This window comes from Benincasa hispida, chromosome 3 (assembly GCF_009727055.1).
Source record: "Benincasa hispida cultivar B227 chromosome 3, ASM972705v1, whole genome shotgun sequence".
Classification (NCBI taxonomy): Eukaryota; Viridiplantae; Streptophyta; class Magnoliopsida; order Cucurbitales; family Cucurbitaceae; genus Benincasa; species Benincasa hispida.
The window spans coordinates 71,224,969-71,247,983 of record NC_052351.1 but is presented as its reverse complement, the minus strand read 5'-3'; the positions used below and the strand labels follow the sequence as shown (position 1 = coordinate 71,247,983).

At 41.1% G+C, this 23,015-nt stretch overlaps 1 protein-coding gene and 1 pseudogene across 1 annotated transcript; both read right to left on the bottom strand.

The window, feature by feature from the left end:
• LOC120073697 overlaps positions 1 to 6,790 on the bottom strand; it is a 19,018-nt pseudogene extending 12,228 nt beyond the window's left edge.
• Positions 6,791 to 6,954: 164 nt separating this feature from the next.
• On the bottom strand, positions 6,955 to 9,680 carry LOC120072650 (pentatricopeptide repeat-containing protein At3g49710). Its single transcript, XM_039025079.1, has one exon. It carries the CDS (start codon positions 9,491 to 9,493, stop codon positions 7,331 to 7,333), a length of 2,163 nt encoding a protein of 720 aa, XP_038881007.1. The 5' UTR covers positions 9,494 to 9,680; the 3' UTR covers positions 6,955 to 7,330.
• Between the last annotated feature and the right edge of the window lie 13,335 nt (positions 9,681 to 23,015).

Below are 23,015 nucleotides of genomic sequence, written 5' to 3'. Positions count from 1 at the left end.
CATGGTAAAAGTCACGCACTACCTTAGGAACAACAATGGCTGGGCACTGGCAAAATGTGTCCCAGCCATGCTCCATGGTCACGCTCGTGATGAGATCAGGTAGTGGTGTTGGCGTAGGGTAAAAGCCCATCTCCATCAACAAGTCGTCATTTTCTTTCTTTTTGAATGGACGTGCCTTTACCAACGCGGGCTTGCTGCTTTCTGCGACCGCTTTGCCCTTTCCATTAGCCAACGCAAGGCAAGTTTGTTGCCTTTTTTTTATTTCCCGTTCCTTTCGTTGTTCGTCCTTCTCTTGCTCGATAAGTTCCTTGCCCTTCTTCTTCTGTAAGCGCCTTTTATTAGCTTCACACTTCTTCTTCCTTCTTATTTTTCTCTTCCTCTTCTTCTTCTCTTTCTTCTCTCTCGAACTCCTCCACAAACTGCTCAGAGGCCAACAAAAGGTGTTGTTCCTTTTCAATCCGGCTTATTTCTTCAAGCCTTGAGATCTCGCTATTGCAGCAAACTTTCTCATCATGCAGTTTTCTTCTTCTATCACCTTCTGCGGTGATGAGTTTCACCCGCTCCATTTTCTCCTTTTTCTCCTCCTCTTCTTTTCTTCTTCTTTCCTGTTCCTCTAATGTGATGATCAGTCTTTGAGGGTCAACAGTAAACCCTTGCGGCGCATTCTCCCTACGATGCCGCATTAAGGGGTATCTTTTCCTTCTTTGCCTTCCTCTGTTGCAACCATTTGCGTTGTTTTAGGTTACGCCGGTTCCATCAATTGCGTTGTTTCCCCCCTGTCCTCCCTTACAAAGGTCGATTCTCCATCATTTTCCGGGCCCGCAGCCTTCTACTTCTTTTCTTCTTCCTTTTTTAGGCGCCTTTCTTCACGCCGGTGCATTCTTCTTTCTTCCTTCTCTTTCTTCTTCCTCTCCTTCTTCTCTTCCTCATCTTCATCATCAATCTTCTTCTCTTTATTCTTTTTCTCCTTGTGATGATGAGATGACTCAACTTCTCCAACCTTTCTCCCTTTTCTTTTCTTCTTCTTCTTTTCCTCTTTAGCTCCTTCTGGTTGCATCTCCATTGCAACTACGTCCATCGCAACTTCGGGAGTTTCTACCACAACTTCAGCCTCCTTAGTCTCCTCCACCACAATTCTGGAGGGTCCGTCATAGGTTTCTGCGTTGGCAGTTACCTCAGGATTCTCTAAGGTCAGAGTGTCTCTTCCTGCCTCTTCTTCAACCACCCCGCCACCACCATTTCTTCAGCCACCGTCGCCGTCACCTTCTCCGTGGACAGTGGTTGGTTTACAACCCCTAGCTCGGGTAATCCTCCTCCTTGCTTCAAATGACTCAGAATGTTGCCAAACACTTCCTTGTCATCACGCCTCTTCTTCTCGCTCTCAGTTGAGACGGCAGGAGTTGGAACTGGGGTATTTTTCAATGTTGTGCCCCCTCTTGAACTGAGGAGGCCGGACGGACAATGGATTTCTCCAGGTTCTACTGGCGATTCTTGGGATGATATGGGGTTGGGCAGCAAGCCTGCGACTGGCAGTAAGGAATGTTGCTGCTCGCATAGCGATTTGGTCAGAGGAAGGGGTTGAGGGTGAAGTAGAAGATTGAGAAGCTTGGTCAGCCATGGATGGTAAGCTAGAGAAGACTGAAAAATTTGCTAGGGTTTTGGGAAAAGAAGGCTTCGTATGTTGGCGCTAAGGTTTTTAAAAATGCAAATGAGGTAAAAATCTCACAAACGGGGGAGGGTTCCTATTTATAGGTTGGGCCGCAGTGGGCCCAACGTGATTTTTCCGACGACAGGCCTCGAGAAGCTCAAAAGGTTCGTCGTTCGAACTTCCCTTTATGGAATTTCAGAAAAACGTCCTTTCATCTGCAGAATCATCATTGCTTTGGGATACGAAACGATTGAACTTCTCAAATGCAGAAAGAATTTTCTTTAATATTTTATTTGAATGGACGCAATGTGCTCGTCAACGCAAATGCATCTTCGCAGAGGACGGGCAACAACACATACACCGCCGCAACACACCCCTTAACTAACACATTTTTTTAGGATGCCTCAACATAGTGCATTTAGCTAAGGACGGGCAAATGACATATACGCGCACAACACACCCCTCAGTTTCAATGCATTTGAGTTGGATGAACGCAAAGCGTGTCTTGCTTGGTTCAAGATGCGTCTATTATCGCCTTACATACTTGTTGTTAATTATATGATTTTATTATTATTTTTTTTTTCATCACCGCAAGTTGCTATGACTTGCGGAAATAAATTTTCCTTTATTTCTCAATCATTCACTAATTAAGGACCAACGCATTAATTACAGAAAAGTTAAAGGAATTAAAGACGGTATAAAAATAAATGCAAAGGAAGTAAATGAAGAATTAATTCATAAATTCATGAAACGAATTAAATGTAGAAGTAAAGACAAAATTCAAGAATTCAAAAAGACAGAAATTGAAGAAAGCATTAAACATAGTTGTGAGATATGGACCGGAAGATGCGTTTCTTTAAATGAGCGCAATTCACATCTCTGCAGGCGGTTCAGCTTGCCTGCCTAATGTCCTAGGGACATTACTCCTTTCCATTGGATCCCAGGGCTTCTAAGTTGCTGGGCAACGTTCCTAGTGCTCTATTTCTCAGCTCAGATGCCAGCTGGCCCACTTGGATCTCCAAGTTCCGAATTGAAGACACCTGTGCTTGCATCACTGCGTCATTTTTGTCCATATATTATTTCAGCAGGGCCTCCAATGAGTTTCCAGAGGTGTTTGATGATGAGGGTTGCTGGTTATGCGATTGCCTTGGTTGCCCCTGGTTCGAGTTATGGTGAAAAGGATGATTTCCTCGACTGCCATTCTGATGGTTGATTGGCCCCCCTTGGTTAGGATTGCCACCCCAACTGAAGTTAGGATGGCTCCTCCAACCAGGATTGTAGGTGTTACTGAAGGGGTTCGTTCTGGATGGCGAATACTTGCTGGAGATTCGATGGGCACATTTCTGCTACATGAGCCCCTCCACAATTAACGCAACTTATTGCGGCCACTTAAGCCGGTGCAGTGGGTTACGCTGATTATTGGGAGATGGCTCCTTGATTGATTGCCATCGATTGAAGGATCGTGGTCAACGCGGCCATCTGAGCAGCCAACGTGCTCATTCTCTCCGCAGGGACAATGGCAGTTTCATTCTTTCTTCTTTCGGCGCCTCGGCCTCCATAGCCATTATCAATCCAGTCATCCATATTCCATGATATGCGGTCAAGAATGACTTTAGCCTCAGTATACGTTTTGTCCATAAAACCTCCTGCCGCGGAGTCATCAGCAACATCCTGCGTCGATCTGTTCAGGTCCTTATAAAAGGTCTCCATCAAAACGCAATCGGGTATCCCGATATGCGGCTAGTTTTTCACAAATCTTCTAAACCTCACTCAGGTGGTGCTCAGGGTCTCATTTTCCATTTGCTCAAAGTTCAGCATGCTCTTTCGTCGCCTTGCGTTGACGGCCGACAGGAAGAACTTCTTCATGAATCGTTCCACCAGTTGATCTCATGATGTGATCTCGTTCGGCTCCAGTAAGTGAGGCCACCTCTTGGCTTCGTCCCTCAAGGTGTAAGGGAACAAATACAATCTAATACTCTCTGGGGTTACGCCAGTTAATGAGAAGTTGCCGCACATTTCGACAAAGCTGGTCAAGTGGGCATGCGGGTCTTCACTTTGTAGACCCCCAAATTGCCCTGCATTTTGGATCATTTGTAGCATGATCGGCTTTATTTTGAACCTTGCGTTCTCCTCAACAATAGGTCTCGAAATCCCAGGCGAAAATTCATACAGGTTGGGTGCCGCATAATTCCTCATGGGGATGTTACGATCAGCAGCTAGGAACACAGGATCCTGTGCTGGCCTAACAGCCTCTTGATTTACTACGGGAACCGCATTGTCGTTATTATCTGCCATACTCGCTGCTTTCTTTCACCTTATCCAATTCTAATGTGCCCGTGCGCGAAAGGTACACTCGATCTCAGGGTCAACTTCGAATTCTAGTTCAGCACCAGTACTCATAAACCGTCAAGCTGCTCTTCGCGTTGAACAGCCAGTACAATAAGATCTGTCCTGCAAATACCACAAACACACTCAAACAATAAACCATTAACCAATCCCTGGCAACAACGCAATAAACTTGATAACGCATAGATTTTATGCGATGATATGTGATACTACTTCTAGATATGCGTTATTAACAATATTCTTGTAGTATGTTGTGCGTTGTCACAAATTTCCTTGCGTTGAAACCAAGAATAATTTTACCGCAAGTTTCTCGGTGTGATCCGAGGTCGAACACAGGGACTGTTTGAGGTTATTGCGTTATGCTTGTGATACATGCGACTAGGGGTTTTTCAATTTATAAAAGAATTTGTGTACAAGAAAGTAAACATGCGATAAAGTAAAGTAAAGCGGTAAAAATGCGATAATAACATAAATTGCGTTAAAGTAAATCTAAGCTAAGATGATACAAGATACAAATTTCATGATACAAGATACTGAGGTCAAGGCGGGATATGAAGATTATGCAAAGATCGTGTAATACGTGACAAGTCTTATGTACGAAGCAGAAACAAAAAAGATAATTAATACAAACATCGCAAGTTTCTTAATTGCGTTAAAGATATAAGTACGGTTCCGCTTTTTCCTTGGCGTACACCTCTCAGTGATCGGCCACGTTCCTACATTTCTGTGGTGAAACATGGACGAACGTAATGAATGCAAGGTTGCTTCCATCTCTGGAAGTACTACTCGCTGTAGTTAACGCGCTCTTCTAACCTTCTCTCGACAGATCAGAATGACATCTTCACTTCTGCTCCCACAGGTGAAGATGTCGTCTAGCATACCTTAGCTAAACGTATTTATCTTTTTATCACAGATTAAGTTACTCATTTAATCCATATTAATTACCAAGGTATTAAGAAAACTTCATGGAGAAATCGATAAACGGAGGAACGGAAGTAGACAGAGAAGTGGTAATGAAAGTGATCAAGACATTCAATATTTCTATTTAGCGTTTGATACATGATTTGTGAATGAAGAGATTAAGAAGATGAAATACACTTGATGAAATAGAGTTAGAAACAAATACAAATAAACGCCAACGTCTTAGCGCCGATCTGGATGGAGATTTGCTTGTCGGTGTGGATGGATCGTGCGGAAGGATGAGCTTCCCTCTCAGGCTTGCTCAACCGGTAGCAGGGATCTAAGAGATCTGTCTCTTATACACATCTAGATGTGTATAAGAGACAGGTTCTGTGCGGAAGGATGAGCTTCCCTCTCAGGCTTGCTCAACCGGTAGCAGGGATCTAAGCACAGAGCTTCACGACGGGGATCTGGCAGATTCGCAACTGTCTCTTATACACATCTAGATGTGTATAAGAGACAGCGCTTAGACTCACCTCAAGGCCTTGTCTCTTCTCTTCTCAGATTTCTTCCGATCAGTACTCAGCTCAGCCTCTCTCTCAATAATTCAGCAGCAATTAGCCCTCGTATCAATTATACCCGTATCAATTATATCTTCTCTGAATTCTATGAGGGTATTTATAGGTGAAAAGTTTTGACTCTTGGTTTGTGGACCCCACTTCTTGTTATGGAAATTCCGAAGATGGAGGAATAAATATTCCTTCTGTTATGCAATCAGACTGTCAAATCTACACAACGGTTAGTTGTACACGTGTCGCAATCCTTCGCCTTTGCGTTGCTTAGCTGCATCTTTCGATCAGTTGCTCGCATGCGGTGTTGTTTTTATTACCGCATGCGGTTGAAATTCAACTCTGGATTGACTGTCGCATTGCGCCTTCATTCCGTTAATCGTCTCTTCATTGTTGATTGACGGGAGTAATGTGACAAAGATGCGTTGTTCAGTTTCTCGTTGAACCTTAATCGCAAGCGGTGACTTGGTTTCCTGCAAAATAGAGTAAAAATATCCTCTTCTACCATCTTGACGATGTTAGTGGGTGTAATTGCGATAATTCATAATTATTATATTTCTGACCTAATTTTCATACAATCAACGCATATTCCTTCTCTTTTGGCCGCGATATCTAGATAAGGCAACATAAATAACTTGTATTTCTACAAGTTATCAAGCACCACTTTCAAAATGCCGCATGACAATTATATCCGAATAGCTCTTCGACAATTCTTATGGTATCTGAATCAAGTGCATATAAATTACAACTGAACTACTGTTGGAAGGTAAAGAAGAGGTGAATGATTCAATCACCTTCAAGGGTTTCCCCTTTGGCTGCTGAATAAAACTCCCGCGCATTTTCAGCTGTCACTTAACAATACCTCCCCATCTAACCTTTTCATGGCAGATTGAAACGAAAGCCTAGTTCCAGTTGAGGGCTCATAGAACAGTGTAGCCATCAAATATCCCTTCAGCATTTGGCTTTTAGATGAACTTTTTTCAGTTTTTTCCATATCAAGTGCAACTTCAAAAAAATAATTGAGAATCTCTAGAGCTTCAATCACATCGCTCAAACTTTTTGCCAACAAAAGGAGAAAATGAATTCTCAGTTTCCACAGCTCGGCACCGAATTTCATTTCTTAATTGGACATTTCTCAATATGTTCCCGTTTTGATGAATTCTCGTTATGTGAAAACATAGGATTTGTTAAGAACTTGGACTTGGAATATCCAATCCGGGAGTACGATGAACACAAGTTACAATACATATAGCCCTTAACAGATTTTATTGCCGTTTCAGTGGACACGTGCATGCAAAGAGTGTGACGTAAGGCGATGAAGCAGCCATTATAATGTACAAATATCCTGGATAGGCTCGGTTTCTAGTAAAACAGAGACCCTTATTAAATCAGCTTTGACATAAGTCATAACCATCTAACATGGAGAAGTATGAAATAATAAATGAAAAATAAAAAGATCTTATTGTTCACACAACAGCATACAAAAATATCAGTTCATACGTCTGCATCTGCCTTGCAGAAAAACACATGTTGTGTAATAAAAATATGACTCAGGAAACTGTTATAACATTACAAATAATCAGAAGAAAATCCAAAGCCATTTAGCTTGCTACGTTGGCCTACCTTTATGAATCTCGTACAGAGGGCATGAAAGCACCAGGGATGGTGAGTGAATAGCCCCCTGAAACTTATGGAGTTAGCATATTTGGGATGATTTGCTAACCATTTAAAGAGTGATTTCAAGTGGAAAAAAATGGTTTCTTTTTTTTTTTTTAAGACCCAAAACCTAGGGACCACAAAAGTATCCACCCCTTTTTTTATCAATCTGTTTGAGTGAAAAAGAAGCAGTAGCCACACCTTTAAAAGTTCACCAATAATCACCACAAGAGCATTGCCCGTCCTTGAAGCAGTGAAATCTGTGGGAATCTCTAACAGTAATTTCCCTCTTGACAACCCCAGAGATATACTTAATTGCATTGTGGCAATCCACACATATCCTCAGATTTTTAACTATCAATATTGGCTCACCTTCTCTAGTAGACATGAGACCAAATGCAACAGCTAACTTCTCACTGTGATGTCCTAACCTTAACTCTTCCTCTGTTTGCCTTTCTCTATCGTAGTCCCCTACCGATGCTGACCTCACGTCCTGAGTATATCCCGCTTCCTTAATCTTTCTCATCATCTCTTCCAAGTATTCCTGAATCTTCTTTATCATCGGGTGGGAAGTATCTTCGGCCACAAAAATGTGTATTCTCCTGTTTACTTCAATCCAGCTACAACCAGGTTTCTTCTTCACACCTCGGTCTCGCATAAGTTTTCTTACAGCTGCAGCATCCTGCAATCTCCCATTGTCAGCATAGATATTTGCCAGCATGACATAAGGTGCAGCATTTGAAGGATCCAGCTGAAGCAAATGGTTTGCTGCTTTGACTGCTAGCTCCACGTTCCCATGTGTTCGACAGGCCCCGAGTAATGCAGACCAAAAAATGGAACCAGGGTCAAAAGGGATAGTCTCAATCAACCTCTCTGCCTCGCTTAACTTCCCTGCTCGACCCAAAAGATCTACCATACATGAGAAATGCCCTGCTTCTGGTTCAATGCCAAACTTCTGCTTCATCATATTGAAGTAAATCTTACCATCCTCAACTCTTCCGGTGTGTGCACAGGCAGCAAGTACTGAAATAAACGTTATGTTTGTAGGGGTAAAGCCCATCTCCAGCATCCTCTGAAAAAGATGAAGTGATTGAAATCCCATCCCATGTTGTGCATAGCCTGCAATCATTGAATTATATGACACTGTATTATGCTCCGGCATTGTATTGAACAACCTTCTTGCGTCCCTTAGATTTCCACATTTTGAGTACATCGCAATCAGAGCATTATTCACTGATATTCTATTGGAAGGAATGTCCAATTTGAAAGCTAATCCATGAACTTGTCTTCCTTGAGAGGGTGATGACATGTTTGAACAGGCACTTATTACACACACAAGGCTGCAATCGTCAGGCTGGTGGCCAACACCTTGCAGCTGCCGGAAACATTCAAGAGCTTCATCGGATAACTCCTCATACAGGGAGTATCCTGAAATCATTGTATTCCAAAGGACCAAGTCCGGCTTACATATTTCATCAAAAACTTTTCTACAATCCAACATACATCCACCACATTTTGAATACAAATCAATCAAACCACTGCCCACATGACAATTCTTATGGTACCCAGACTTTATCAATTTGGCATGAAACTGAAGCCCGCCTGATAAGTCCTGCACATTCGTAAACGCTGTCAAGACACTTGCTAAAGTAAACATGTCAACAATCAAGCACCTCACAGTCATTTCCAAGTACAATTCTAAAGCCTTAGAGCCGTCACGATGCTGCATATATGCCACAACCATTGAATTCCACGATACGTCATCTCTATCTTCACCCATCCAATGAAAAATCCGCTGGGCCTCATTCAAAAATCCATTTTTGCTGTAATGTGTGATGAGTGCATTACCAACAGACACATAAGAATCTAACCCAGCAACAACACTCAGTGTGTGCAACTGCCTTATCAAAGCAACATTATCGCCACAAGCGGTAATTATACCAGAAAGAGTAAACCCATCCATCTCAAGAAAGGACTCCCTCATCTCCATAAACAACTGAAAAGCAGGCTCAGTATCCCCACGTTGCGCATATGCAGCAATGAGAGTGTTATACGAAACAGAGTCTGGTTGGGGCATTTCATCAAACAGTTGGCGTGCAACTTCAACAAACGATTCTTTCGCGTAGGCAGAAATCAGGGCATTGAAGGAAAAGGTATTGCAATCGTGGGTGTGATCGAAGACTCGACGAGCAGCGGAGAGGCGACGACATTTGGAGTAAAGAAGAAGGAAGTGGTTTGAGAGGTAGGTGGATGTGGGTACGAAGGACTTGATATACAGAGCATGGAGGGACTTTCCAGTACGGAGATCTCTCTCTGCAATACATGTTTTCAGAATCTGCCGAAAGCTTTGGAGAACAGAGGAGAATTGATGCATTTGCAGTGTTCATGGTGAAAGCTCAAGTATCAGTTCTCTTACATTTGCTTCGTGGAATTCCCTAAAACAAGCAATGGTCTTTCGGGTAGTTGCTCTTCTATTCATCTGCATTGGGTTGTTGTCATCTCTCACACCCTCCAAAGCTTAAGCTTAAAAAGTAGTGTGTTTTAAGTAAAAACAAAATTGGTTTTAATCCTAGGGAGGGTGGTGGTCGCCAAGGGTTTCTTAACTTTGGGGTTAAAAAAATTTAAATAATAATAATAAATAAAATAGTAAAATGCACTTTTAGTTCCTCACTTCGGAGCGGTTTGGGGGCCCAACATAAGATGGTATAACATAGGTTGGTATATCAACTTTGAGTTGAAGTCGGAGTTGATTCAAATGGCTAAGAAAAATGCTTTTAGAGGACACCCTACTGAAAATATTAGATGCTTATGAGGGTGACACTGATCAACCCCGACTTCAACTCAAAGTTGTTTGCATTGATAGGCACATTCAAAATTCCAGGTTGAGTATAGGGAAGGGTGGTTGGAAGTAATCCTTAATTGCTTTTTCGCTTCTTCGGCCATCTCTTCTTCTACTTCTTGCTTATCCCTACGATTTCTCCTCAAAGTACACTCAATCTCAAGATCAAAAGGCAAAAGAATAGTGTCCTTATCACGAGACATGCACCAGAGAAAACACCAACGAAGGTTAGAACAAAAATAAGCCTTAGTCTAAAATATCTCTGATTCTTAAATATTAAGCCCACATCGTTATTTTGTATCCCTGACAATGACACCAAAAACTTGATGCAACGCAAGTGAACGTGGTTAAATTATAGTAAATTAAAACGACATAAAAGGTCGAGTATTGTCCTTAGGGATCAAATGAACAGTTAATACTTACCTATTTAAAACCATATCGATTTTAGCTAATGAATTGAAAAGTGGATTTGAGTGATTTTTAATTGTAAGAAAACTAAATGACTAGAAAAAGTAAGTGTGAACTTCATATTAAAAGAGTGTTTTAGGGTGTTGATTTCACTACAAACTTCATTAGTTAATACTTAAATTAATCATGAAAATTATGCATAACAATTTACCTAAGTCACAATACTAAGATCCAGATTATTATCTCTTGAAAAAAATATTCTCATGTAATCATAAATGATAACTAACATAATGATACCAAATTAAGATTCATGGCATTAGGTATTGTCATAAGCAACTTTTACTATTCCCCTAGCTTTTTGCATGGTAGGTTAATGGCAATCCAATGTTATACCCGATCAAACATGCAACATACCGAATTGAATATTTAATAGAACATTCATTGATGGTCAGTCAATAGAAATTAAGAACAATAACATTGCAAGGCATAAAGTTCTACAATTCCTTGAAATCACTAAGTATTAAACTAAATTCATAAGTAAATCTAGAAATACCCTAGAACAAGAGAGTTTAGTCGCTCATAGTTCTCAAACACATATTTTCATACAATTTTGACAACATTGAAGTCGAAAAAAATAAAGAACCAGAGAAGATAACTATCGTAATGCTCCTCCTTTGATGAAAATCGGTCAACACGTTGAGAATTCGTACAGTATCCATAATAATTCTCCACACTCTCTAACTTTTCTTTAGCAAAAATTCACTCTTTTAGGCCTGGAATTAGGTTAGAATTTTGTGTCTTGAGTGTTGAGGATGTCCAAATATGTAGAAGATGGAAATTTGGAGCATAAAATCTTTCCAAATTTTGCATCTTTTTTAATTAAGAAATGGATTTGATCCTTACGGGACACAGACTCTGATTTTCAAACTGAAAAGGATTCTAGGAAGTCCACATCAGGATCAGTGTCACCCTAAACGGGGGAGCTGTAGTATGGCATAGCATCAGGCAAGGATGCAATGCAAACTCAACCATGGAGGCTGAGTATGTAGCTGCTTGTGAAGCATCAAAGGAGGCAGTTCGGCTAAGGAAGTTCCTAAGTGATTTGGAAGTTGTTCCAAACATGAACTTACCGATCACCTTATATTGTGACAACAGTGGGGTTGTGGCCAACTTGAAAGAACCTTGCAACCACAAACAAGGAAAGCATATTGAAAGGAAGTATCATTTGATACAGGAGATTTTGCAACAAGGAGATGTGATTGTCACAAAAATCGCTTCAGAGCACACATTCCTGATCCACTTACAAAAGCTCTCTCGGCTAAAGTGTTCAAGAGTCATCTAGAGAATATAGGTGTATGAGATATTTACATTGTGTAATCTAGGGCAAGTGGGAGATGTGTAATGGGTTATGGCTAACATTGTGTAATCAGCCCCCTTTTTACTACACAGTCGTGTACCTTTTGCTAAACGATCAAGAACCCGTCTATGCGATAGACTCCATATATCTCCCACTTATATTGTCATGGTAAACGATCGTCATTTCCTCCTCCCCTCTACCAAATCCAACAAAGCCCACACCTCCTGGATTCTTACTCCAAGAATATCGAGGTTTTCGAGTGGTTATGTCCTCCTTACTGCTTTGTTCATGAGAAGTTCGCTCAGTGGTAGACGACAGCGTCATTTGGTGGACGATAGACTTGGCGAGCGCAGCAACTGCGTGAGTTGCCGATTCCTTGACAAGAGCGAATTTGAAGTGAAAAAGAGTTCTTGTAGAGGTATGTCTCTTGTCTCTTTGTTGTTTAAGTTTGAAAAGCATGTCGTAATTTGTTGTAGATGCATAACTTGTATGTTTGTTTGTGAATTTGGTATTTTTGTCACAATGAATTTGGAGCGATCTTGCTTCTGCTCATAGGTACTCTTTGATAAGAGTTCCTTCAATTGGTATCAGAGCCAGGTTCTGATATTCCAAATTCATTTATTAGATTAGCATTTACTTCTTGGTGGGTAAAGCATGTCTACACTCTGTTTAATTGTTAAATGGTTTTGTGGATGTGGATTAATGGAGTTTTCTGGGATGATGTCTCTGGTTATTTTATTCTTTTACATTCGAAGTTAATTGTAAGGGCCCCTGTGTTTTTGGGCATATTAACTTGCTATTGAGTCTATAAATTCAAAGTGTTTAAGTCTCTGTTGAGTCACTCGTGATGAGACTTCAAGGAAAAGAGTTGCTATTCTTCGAGGATGAAGATGACCAAGCATTGGTCGGGTCATGTAAATGATGGGGTAAGCGATCATAGAGTATTGGATACTCGGGAGCATGTTGACGCATGTGCACTAGACGATCGTGTAGCTCAGCAAGCTTCATCGCTTAGTTCCTAACTACACGATTGTGGAGTAAACTTGTTACTTAAGTGCTTGTTATGTGATCGTCTAGACGATCGTGCTTCACAGCAACGTCGTCGTTTAATCGATCATTTAGACTTGCACGTTTAATGTCTGGTGCGCTAAACGATCGAATGTCTCATACTTCATCGCATTGTAAATGGTACTCAATCGTAGCTAAATGATCGTGGATACCCGGTCAGTTTACTAAACAATTAGGGAGGCTTCGCCCGGGTGGTTCAAGACCCGGTTCGCCTGTGAACCGGTTTGCTTGATGGAAAAATGTAATAGATAGAATTTTATTTCCGGTTTTTAGGCGGTTCATCCAGGTCCATTTATCTTTTGTGAATGTACATAGGATGTATGTTTAATTATATGTCATATGGTATGCCATATAGTTGAAATCACACCTTAGGTTATATATTGATCATGCATCATCTCTAATTGTAAGTGTGATGATTTAAAGAAGCATGATTTAAATTACATAAGGGCGTGCTCATGCATCATATAATATAAGAGTTATATTTATGCATGCGTTAAGTATAGACATGCATCATCTTTATATTATAAGTGTTATAGTATAAAGGTGTATGGAAGCATGTTTGCTTAGTTCATTACAAGTAAATAAAAGTTATATATAGTAATGAATGGACATTGCATGAAGCATGACACATAGGTTAAATTTATAAATGTTATAAATACCTAGTTACGCATGGCAATGTGTATGGGTTTTAATTGTTTCTTTTATAAGAGTTATAAGGAAATTAGAACTAAAATATATAAGAAAGACATGCATGCGAACTTAGGCTTGAATCATGGTTTTAAAAGTGTTTTGAAACTTGGTGGAGATAGACCTAAGATCATGGTTCTAATAAGATTAGTAACCTATGGTTTAATCTTTTAATCAGTTTAATATGGTTAAATTGACTAATAAAAGATTAAAAGTGTAGAAAATCTATCTATAAGGGACCTTTTGTCTAAGGCGGGTTCTATCTAGGCTGGACTATTTAAGATGATGGAAATAGAACACCTCTACCTGGAAACCTACTTGGAAAGGTGAATTAGATAGATGTGATACATGCATGCAAATTTGAGCACAGTCCGTTAAAGAGTTTAATGTGACTACTTGAACTTATTTAATTTCAAAGACAAAAGTTGTTTTTGAGAAAATTAAACTGACTTAGATAAAATCAGTAGCCGAATGGTCTAATTTAATGAACCCCTAGGTAGAACATTCAGTGGGAGGTACTTGGGGTATCTGATACTTCATTTAAACCTCTTCGTATTTCTCCTTTTATGTTCACACCGTGAGATCTATCCTCAGTCTCATGGCACCCTGGGATGTCCCCTTAAAGTTTTTGGGTAGGTTAATATCAAGGTGGATGGAGAGAATGTTCATAGTAAGTGGGAGCGAGACGTGCAGCAACATATCCCACGGTCTCTCTTATTAGGTTGGATAAGGTTTCTGCGCATTGCCTCGAGGCACCCTGGGAGTATCCCCCTATAGGATGGCAGTTTTGCACGATTCTTTATCTAATCTCCTATATAGGATAAGGTCACTTTAGTATCTTGTCCTAATCTACTTTTTCCCTATGGTGGGCACATTAGGGCAGGACTTTAGGGCCGAAAACGAGGGGTTCACTTACGCGAAATTGTTAAGGGTTAATAATTCTAGACCGAACGAATGGTGATTGTTAGGTGCAGTTACAAGAGTTGTTTCTGCCTAATGGTTGAGAGTGTCTCATCCCAATAAAGGGGCATCTAATCACCCTACCGATAATGTTTTCCCTGCTTTGCTGGGGCACCATTGTGAAATAAAGTCTTTTCACTTAAGGTACTTGGAAACTAATTTGCTAAAACTAAAATTGGTGTTAAAATGTGGTATTGCATAGACTTATTAAGTTTATTAGTTTTTTCAACAACGTAATTATGGCAACCACCACACTAGCTTTACTTAGGCTGATAAACTGACTAGTGAAAACTACGCTAGTTGGAAACACACGATCACAACAATATTAATCATCGATGATCTCAGATTCATCCTTATGGAGAAGTGTCCTCCTATTCCACCTCCTAACGCCGCTAGAAACGTTCGGGAGGCTTATTAGCGTTGGACACAAGCGAACGAGAAAGCCCGAGCCTATATCTTGGCCAATTTTAATGATGTTTTGGCCAAGAAGCATGAGCCTATGGTCTCAGCGCATGAGATCATGGAGTCCCTGTGGGGAATGTTCAGACAACCGTCTAGACAGCTCAAGCATGAGGCTCTTAAATGTATCTTCAACTCCAAAATGGAGGAAGGCACCTCTGTTCGAGAACATGTGCTTAATATGATGGTTCACTTCAATGTGGCAGAGATGAATGGGTCTCGAATCGATGAGGGTAGCCAGGTTACTATAATCCTGCATTCGTTGTCGGATAGCTTCCTGCAGTTTGCCAGCAATGCGATTCTGAACAAAGTGGACTATACCCTTACAACTCTCCTCAACGAGTTGCAGACATTCCAATCCTTACTGAAAAGTAAGAAGAATAAGGGGTGAGGAAAATGTTGCTTCATCTTCAAAACATTCCATAAAGGTTCGACCTCAAGAACGAAGTTTGCACCTTCTACCTCTAACACTACTAAGTGGAAGAAGAAGAAGGGTGGTAAGAGGAAGGGGAAGGCGCCTGCTAACCCACCGCCTGTCGCCCAGCGGGGAAGGTGACCAGCACCCAGAGACAAGGGAAAGTGTTTCCATTATAACCAGGATGGGCACTGGAAGAGGAATTGTCCTCGCAAGATTAAGGAGAAGAAAAAGGATAAGGCCAAGGCCAAGGCAAAACAAGGTAAATATGATTTACTGATGTTAGAAACTTGTTTAGTGGAGAATGATGATTCTGCCTAGATATTGACTCCAGGGCCACTAATCATGTTTGTTCTTCTTTTCAGGGGATTAGATCTTGGCGGTAGCTAGAGGCTGGTGAGATGACGATATGAATAGGCACCGAACACGTCGCCTCAGCTGTGGCAGTGGGAGGAGTCCAGTTGACGTTACAGAAGAAGTTTATCATTTTAGATAATGTTTATGTAGTATCTACATTGAAAAGGAACTTAATTTTTATAAAGTGTCTAATGTAGTATAATTATACTCTAAATTTTCAATTGAATAAAGTGTTTATTCATAAAGATGGAGTAGAAATTTGTACAGCATATTTGGAAAATAACTTGTATGTGCTAAGGTTGTCAGCAATGAGTTCCCTCCATAACATAGAGATGTTTAAAACTGTCGTAACTCAAAATAAACTACAAAGGGTTTTTCCAAAAGAAAATGCCCAACTTTGCCACCTTCGATTAGGGCACATCAATCTCAATAGGATTGAGAGGTTGGTGAAGAATAGACTTATAAGATAGTTAGAGGAAAATTATTTACCAGTGTATGAATCTTTCCTTGAGGGCAAGATGACTAAAAGACCTTTTACTGAAAAAGGTTATCGAGCCAAAGAGCCGCTAGAGTTAGTACATTCTAACCTTTGTGGTCGGATGAATGTGCTAGCTAGGGGAGGCTATGAGTATTTCATCACCTTTATTGATGATTACTCTAGGTATGGGTATGTTTATTTGATGCAACGGAAGTCTAAGTTCTTTGAAAACTTCAGAGAGTTCAAGGCTGAAGTTGAAAATGCATTGGATAGACGGATTAAGACACTTTGATCTAATCGAGGTGGAGAGTTTTTGGATTCAGGGTTCCAGGACTATTTCATCGAACATGGAATCGTTTCCCAATTCTCAACACCGGGTACACCTCAGTAGAATGGTGTAGTGGATAGGAGAAACAAAACCTTGTTAGACATGGTTTGGTCGATGATGAGTTGTGCTTTCTTACCGGACTCGTTTTAGGGTTTTGCAGTGGAAACTTCAGTGTATATACTCAACTGTGTTCCTTCCAAGAGTGTTGCGAGAATAATTTTGGAGTTGTGGAATGGGCGTAAAGCTAGTTTGCGTCACTTCCGCATATGGGGTTGCCCAGCAAATGTGCTTGAAGCTAATCCAAAGAAATTGGAATCACGATCGAGGTTGTGCCTCTTTGTAGGCTACCCTAAAGGTACACTAGGGGGTTACTTTTATGATCCTATGGAAAATAGAGTGTTTGTATCTATGAATGCTACCTTCCTGAAGGAGGATCATATTAGGGAGCACAGTCCACGTAGTAAGATCGTGTTACATGAGCTTTCCAACGAAACTACTGAAACTTCAATAAGAGTTGTTGAAGGGTCTACTTCATCAGCAAGAGTTGTTGATGATAGTTCATCTGGTAGGTCGATTCCACGTCATGAGTTGACGGAACCTCGACGCAGTGAGAGGGTTGCGAACCCACTTGTACGCTATCTGGGTTTCAAAGAAATCTTGGCTAAGGTAGCTGATGGCGACATTGAGGATCCGTTGTCTTATCAGAAGGCAATGGAGGATGTTGACCGAGATGAATAGGTCAAAACCATGGATCACAAGATGAAGTCGACGTACTTCAACTCAGTGTGGGATCTTGTAGATCAGTCTGATGAGGTAAAACCTATAGGTTACAAATGGATCTATAAGAGGAAACGGGGTACCGATGAGAAGGTGCAAACCTTCAAGGCTAGACTTGTGGTAAATATACCCAGGTGGAGGGAGTCGACCATGAGGAGAATTTCTCGCCTGTTTTCATGTTGAAGTCTATCCACATCCTCCTTTCCATTGCCACTTATTATGACTATGAGATATGACAAATGGACATCAAGACTGCCTTTCTGAATGGAAATCTTGAGGAGAACATTTATATGGTACAGCCCGAGGGATTCATAGCCCAATCTCAAGAGCAAAAGGTTTGCAAACTGAATCGGTCCATTTATGGGCTAAAACAAGCGTATCGATCTTGGAACATTTAGTTTGATACTGCGATCAAATCATACGGCTTTGACCAAAACATTCATAAGCTTTGTGTTTACAAGAAAATCATCAATAATTCAGTAGTTTTCCTAGTGTTGTATGTAGACGATATCTTATTCATTGGGAATGATGTAGGACTACTGAATGCAGTTAAGAACTGGCTAGCGACCCAATTCCAAATGAAAGATTTGGGAGAGTCTCAGTTTGTTCTTGATATTCAGATCTTTCTGGATCAAAAGAACAAAGTACTAGCACTGTCTCAGGCATCGTACATTGACAAGATGTTGCTCAAGTATTCGATGCAGAACTCCAAAAGAGGCTTATTGCCTTTTAGGCATAGAGTTACTTTGTCTAAGGAAATTTGTCCTAAGACGCCTCAAGAGGTTGAAGAGATGAGACAGGTCCCATATGCATCTGTCGTTGGTAGTTTGATATATGCGATGCTCTGTACTAGACCAGACATCTGCTATGCTGTGGGTATAGTCAGTAGGTATCAGACTAATCCAAGACAGGGTCACTGGACCACAATCAAGAACATCCTCAAGTATCTTCGGAGAACGAGGGACTACATGCTCGTGAGGTCGCTAAGGAATAAGCAAGGGTGCATCGCCGACTCCACGATGGAGGCCGAGTATGAAGCGGCTTATGAAGCTACTAAGGAGGCCGTTTGACTTAGGAAGTTCCTGATAGATCTGGAAGTTATTCCAGACATGTTTAGGCCCATCACCCTCTATTGTGACAATAGTGGTGTTGTGGTGAACTCCAGGGTGCCTAGGAGTCACAAGCGCGGCAAACATATAGAGCAGAAGTATCATCTCATCCGCGAGATAGTGCATCGAGGGGACATGATAGTCACAAAAATAGTTTTGGAGCATAACATTGCTAACGCGTTTATGAAGGCTTTCACGGCTACAGTTTTTTAAGGTTACCTTCAGAGCATGGGTCTATGGGACCGCCCGCGACTGGACTAGGGCAAGTGGGAGATTTTTGTACTAGGCCTTAGTGCTCTAGTTTATTGTTTTGTACTATTTGTTTGTACACCCTACTCGCTTTAGGACAAGTGGGAGATTGTTAGGGATGATGTCATAAACTCTCATTGGGTCCTGTAGATTGTAAACATTGTATTGAACAAACTCCTGTGATGTAATAATATATGATATTTTTTTCACTATTGTCTATGAAACATTGGATGTTTTATTTTCTGTACCATAAACCAATAAACTAAGATCCATGGTTGTCGTTGTAACTTAAGCATTTATGTGGAGACTTACAGGTGGATCATGCCTTAAGTGATAACCAAAATGGTCTGTAGTATACGGATATAGGAGGGAAACCTTACCCTGGTAACGCTACGGATGTGGCCCGCTTTGTAGAATAGTTATAAGTGTTGTGACTTGCTACAGATGGTCTAATTCTGATCATTGATGTGGAGACATGCGAGCTTGGGTGAACTATACAAAGGAGTTTGTATAAGATCGGACCACGAAGTGTTATAGTCTCATTATATAACGTCGTTCATGACAGAGACTTCACTTGACTAGGATGACCATAAGTAACATGACCTCAATCCTGAGTGAGTTGAGAACTCCTGCCTTCGAGGGCGGTTATTTGATTCGCATGGGTGTGAGTGGCCAAATTACCGACTCAAACCTACCACTTTTGGGATTCGTCTGATTTGGAAGCTGGGAACTCAGCTACACAAGATGGAGTTCACTCCTTCCCCGAAGCAAGGGTAAGTAGATAGATTGTGTCACACCCCGTCCCAAACTACTCTCTGAGCCTAGGAGAGGATATGACTGCAGCAATTATCAACCCTTTTGTTGACACTTATTGCCTAATAACTCTGGCAGAAATAACTCTGATACCAACATGGAACTCATACACAACAGATGCCTCTTAGGCCCAATACATTAAGTTTAAACACACAACATATTTAGAGAGATTACATTACTAGTTTCACAAGTCCCGATGCCCAAAACCTTAGTCTCTATATGAACAACTGTAACATGTGTACAATATTTACAGTAACCACCTAACAAACGGGTTACAATATCTTTGTCCTTTAGTGGTAGAGCAGATGCATAGCTATCTCTTGAGGATTTGACCGCTACCTGGGGGAAAGGAAAAGATTTGAAAATGGGGTGAGCTTGCTATCCCAGTGAGTGACTTAAAAAAGAAAATTGATTCTCATGCAAAAGTCTCAATAAAGAGATTAAGCTGAAATATAAAATTCTACAGTAACCTTGTACTGTAGTATAAACATTTTCCAAGCATAAAGCATATAAAGTTGTTTTTGTTAGAAAACATTAAAACTGTTCCTTAGTTGAGAATAACCTTGTTGTGGTTAAATCCCAACATCAATCTCTGACTTTAACTACCTACGTGCACGTGGCCATACTAAGTATCTTCATACCTTAGGTACTTTTGCTCAAATACCTTCTCAAAACTTGTCCTTCAGTATCAAGCTGCTCGGATACCTTCTCAAATGTCCTTCGGTATCGAGTTTCAAGTAAAACTAGTCATAAAATAACTTTCTCTTTAAAGCATGTAAAGCATAACACATAGAAAACATGCCTTTAAAGATATAAATGCATGCTTGGTGTATTTAAACACACATAAATAGTTTTTCAATAAACTTTCATACATGGCATGCGTTTAAAACATAACTCATGGTTTGCTTGGAAATTACTTTGTAAAACTAGCTAGCATGAGAATAATCTTTCTTCAAAACATGGTTTCTTTAAAACATTGTAAATATTTAGTTACTCACCTTGGCCGTTTAGGAACCTTTCTCTCTAGAAGTTCCTTGGTTACCTCGGGCTCCCTTTTGAACCCTAAGATCCAAATTTAATTTAAAGCTCATATTACTCATAGTTCTAAGCCTTATCTCGAGATACTCCCTTCTAAAAACATGCTCTAAAATGTCTCAGGAAGTTTACCCTAAAATATTAGCTCAGAACTTCTCGTGGTTTGGCCGGAATCATCAAATCCTCAAGACTGGCTTAAGCTTACCCGACAGTCGACCCTTCTGCCTTTTCCTGACTCTCCAACTTGATCCCTTGTAGTCTCTTCCCCGGAACCCTACCATGAAAACTAGACTCTCTCAAATTTCAGATGGCTTTAGATTCACTCCAAACGCACAAGTATTCTAAGAGATATTCTTGTCCCAAGTTGATGCTACTTCCAGACTTCACTGTCCGATAGCATCTCCTCCTCTTGGAACTTCATGACCAATGCATGGTCTTGCTACCAACATATGCATTCTTTCATCAACTCATAGTTTCCTCACAATCGGCCCTCATACACTCTTCTTAATGTCCTTTGAAGAGAATTTGAGTTATGATTTAAAGAGAAGTCCTTGGCCCTATTTATAGGCATCCAAAATCTTTCCAAGGCCAACACCTCCTACTTGGTCGCATGTCCAAGTGTCTTTTCCCCACACTATCAACGCAACCTTCATGCCATCGCAATCTAAGGTGTCACCCTCTTCCCTAGCCAACACATAACGCTCAAATTTTATGTCTTCTTGTGCATCCACCTCACTTTCTTGAAGCCCAAGATTTCTTCCCAACAAGCCACATGTCCGGATGATCACTATTAGCGCATTCCACACCCTTATGGTCACAAGCCATCTTGGCCGATCGCTCCCTCACATGGCCTATGCGCCCATCTGACCTCAAATGCGTCCATCCAACCTCAAATGTGGTACCATCCAACCTCAAATGCGTCCATCCAATCTCAAATGGCACTCCAATTGGCAAAAACTTGACCACATATGCTAGATGCTCGCATGGCTCACCCTAACCTCAAATTGCTTGGTCGTGCATGTCCTTTTCTCGGTTAGCCATCATCAACCCATGGCTTTCTCATCAACATATTACTTGAGCATACTAAACTCAAGACATCGCATCCTTGGCCGCATATCCTTCTCTTTCGCATGGCTTACCTTTGGCCTATGCAATCAACTAGGATTATGATCAATACTCTTCCAACGCATACTTATTTCCTTGTTCTATGCGCCCATATGCCCTCGGATGTCCTTGGTACATAGCATACACCAACACATAATAACCCTTGAGCCAAGCTAGGTCTCAACTCAACGCCTCATGGTATAGCTTACCATCGCCTAACCTCTTGCTAATGCATCCCTTATGACCAACGCATGTATGTCCTTGTTTGCCAACGTCCTTATGTCTCTTGTTCAAGACCAACGCAACTAACCTCATAAGCCTTATGTACCGCCAGCCTTAGCAACGCAAAGAGATTTCACCATGCGTCCACCATGGCTTGTCCCATTGCCTAGCTCATCGTCTTAATAATGCTATCGCAAAGCACCATCATATAGCGCTTGCGCCTATCGCATAGCACATAGCCTACCGCACCGCTCTTGCTCATCGTGTAGTGCTAACGCCCATCGTCTAGCGCAGCACGGCTATCGTCTAGTGCACATGCCCATCGCATAGCGTTCATCGCCCAGCATCATCGTGTAGTTCCAATGCCCCATCACTTAATGTTATCGTTTAACATGATCCTTCGCCTCGTCTAGTGTCGCGCATCTGCTATACGATTGCCTACCGCATCGCTTAGCTTCACGCATTTACTACATGATCGCCTACCACATCGTGTAGTGTCATTCATTTTCTACACGATCGCCCAACGCCCATTCATTACTACACAATCATCCCCGCGCGCTCCTTCAACGCCCAACGCCCATGTCCGTGCAACTTGAGGATGCCGCATGTTTTGCTAACCTCTCAAGACATTGACTGCCGCATTCTTTTCTCTTGGCCACACTTTGGCTTTCTTCAACGCCTAAATAACCTCTCAAATGAGCAAGGCCAATGCATGGAACAAACTTAGCCAATTTTCTAGCTTCCAATGCATGGGTTACACTTAGCCAATTTTTCAAGCTTTACCCAAGAGTCAAGCTTTCAAATTCTAACTTTTCTTCTAACTTTTCGCCCTTTTCTCTACAATTACCCATTAATTTTCACATCAACCTATTCACCATACTGGTCTCAATAGGGAACATACTCAAGTAGAGAAATTAGGGCTCAGGGTTCACAGATTGCTCCCTTAAGGGCTGATTCCGGGGCTTGAACGATGTGGCGTCACATACCTTCTCATGGCCCGAGAGGTGTCCACACATAGTATGACTATGTTGTATTGTTCATTAGAGGGATAAGTGGTACTTAAAGAGTTAGATGTAACTACAGGTGCAAAACGGTAAATTGGCCCAGCTGTACTTACAAAAATCTGTGAAGGGTTATCGTACATTTGATTGGTTATATCTAGTGGACACAAAAATATATCTATGGTGAGAAGAGTGCAACTGTCGGTCTTTAGTGGAATATCTGGTAGTTA

Bases quoted from the DNA above. Each gene is read 5' to 3' on its own strand.
- LOC120072650 (XM_039025079.1), bottom strand. From the start codon at position 9,493: ATGCATCAATTCTCCTCTGTTCTCCAAAGCTTTCGGCAGATTCTGAAA.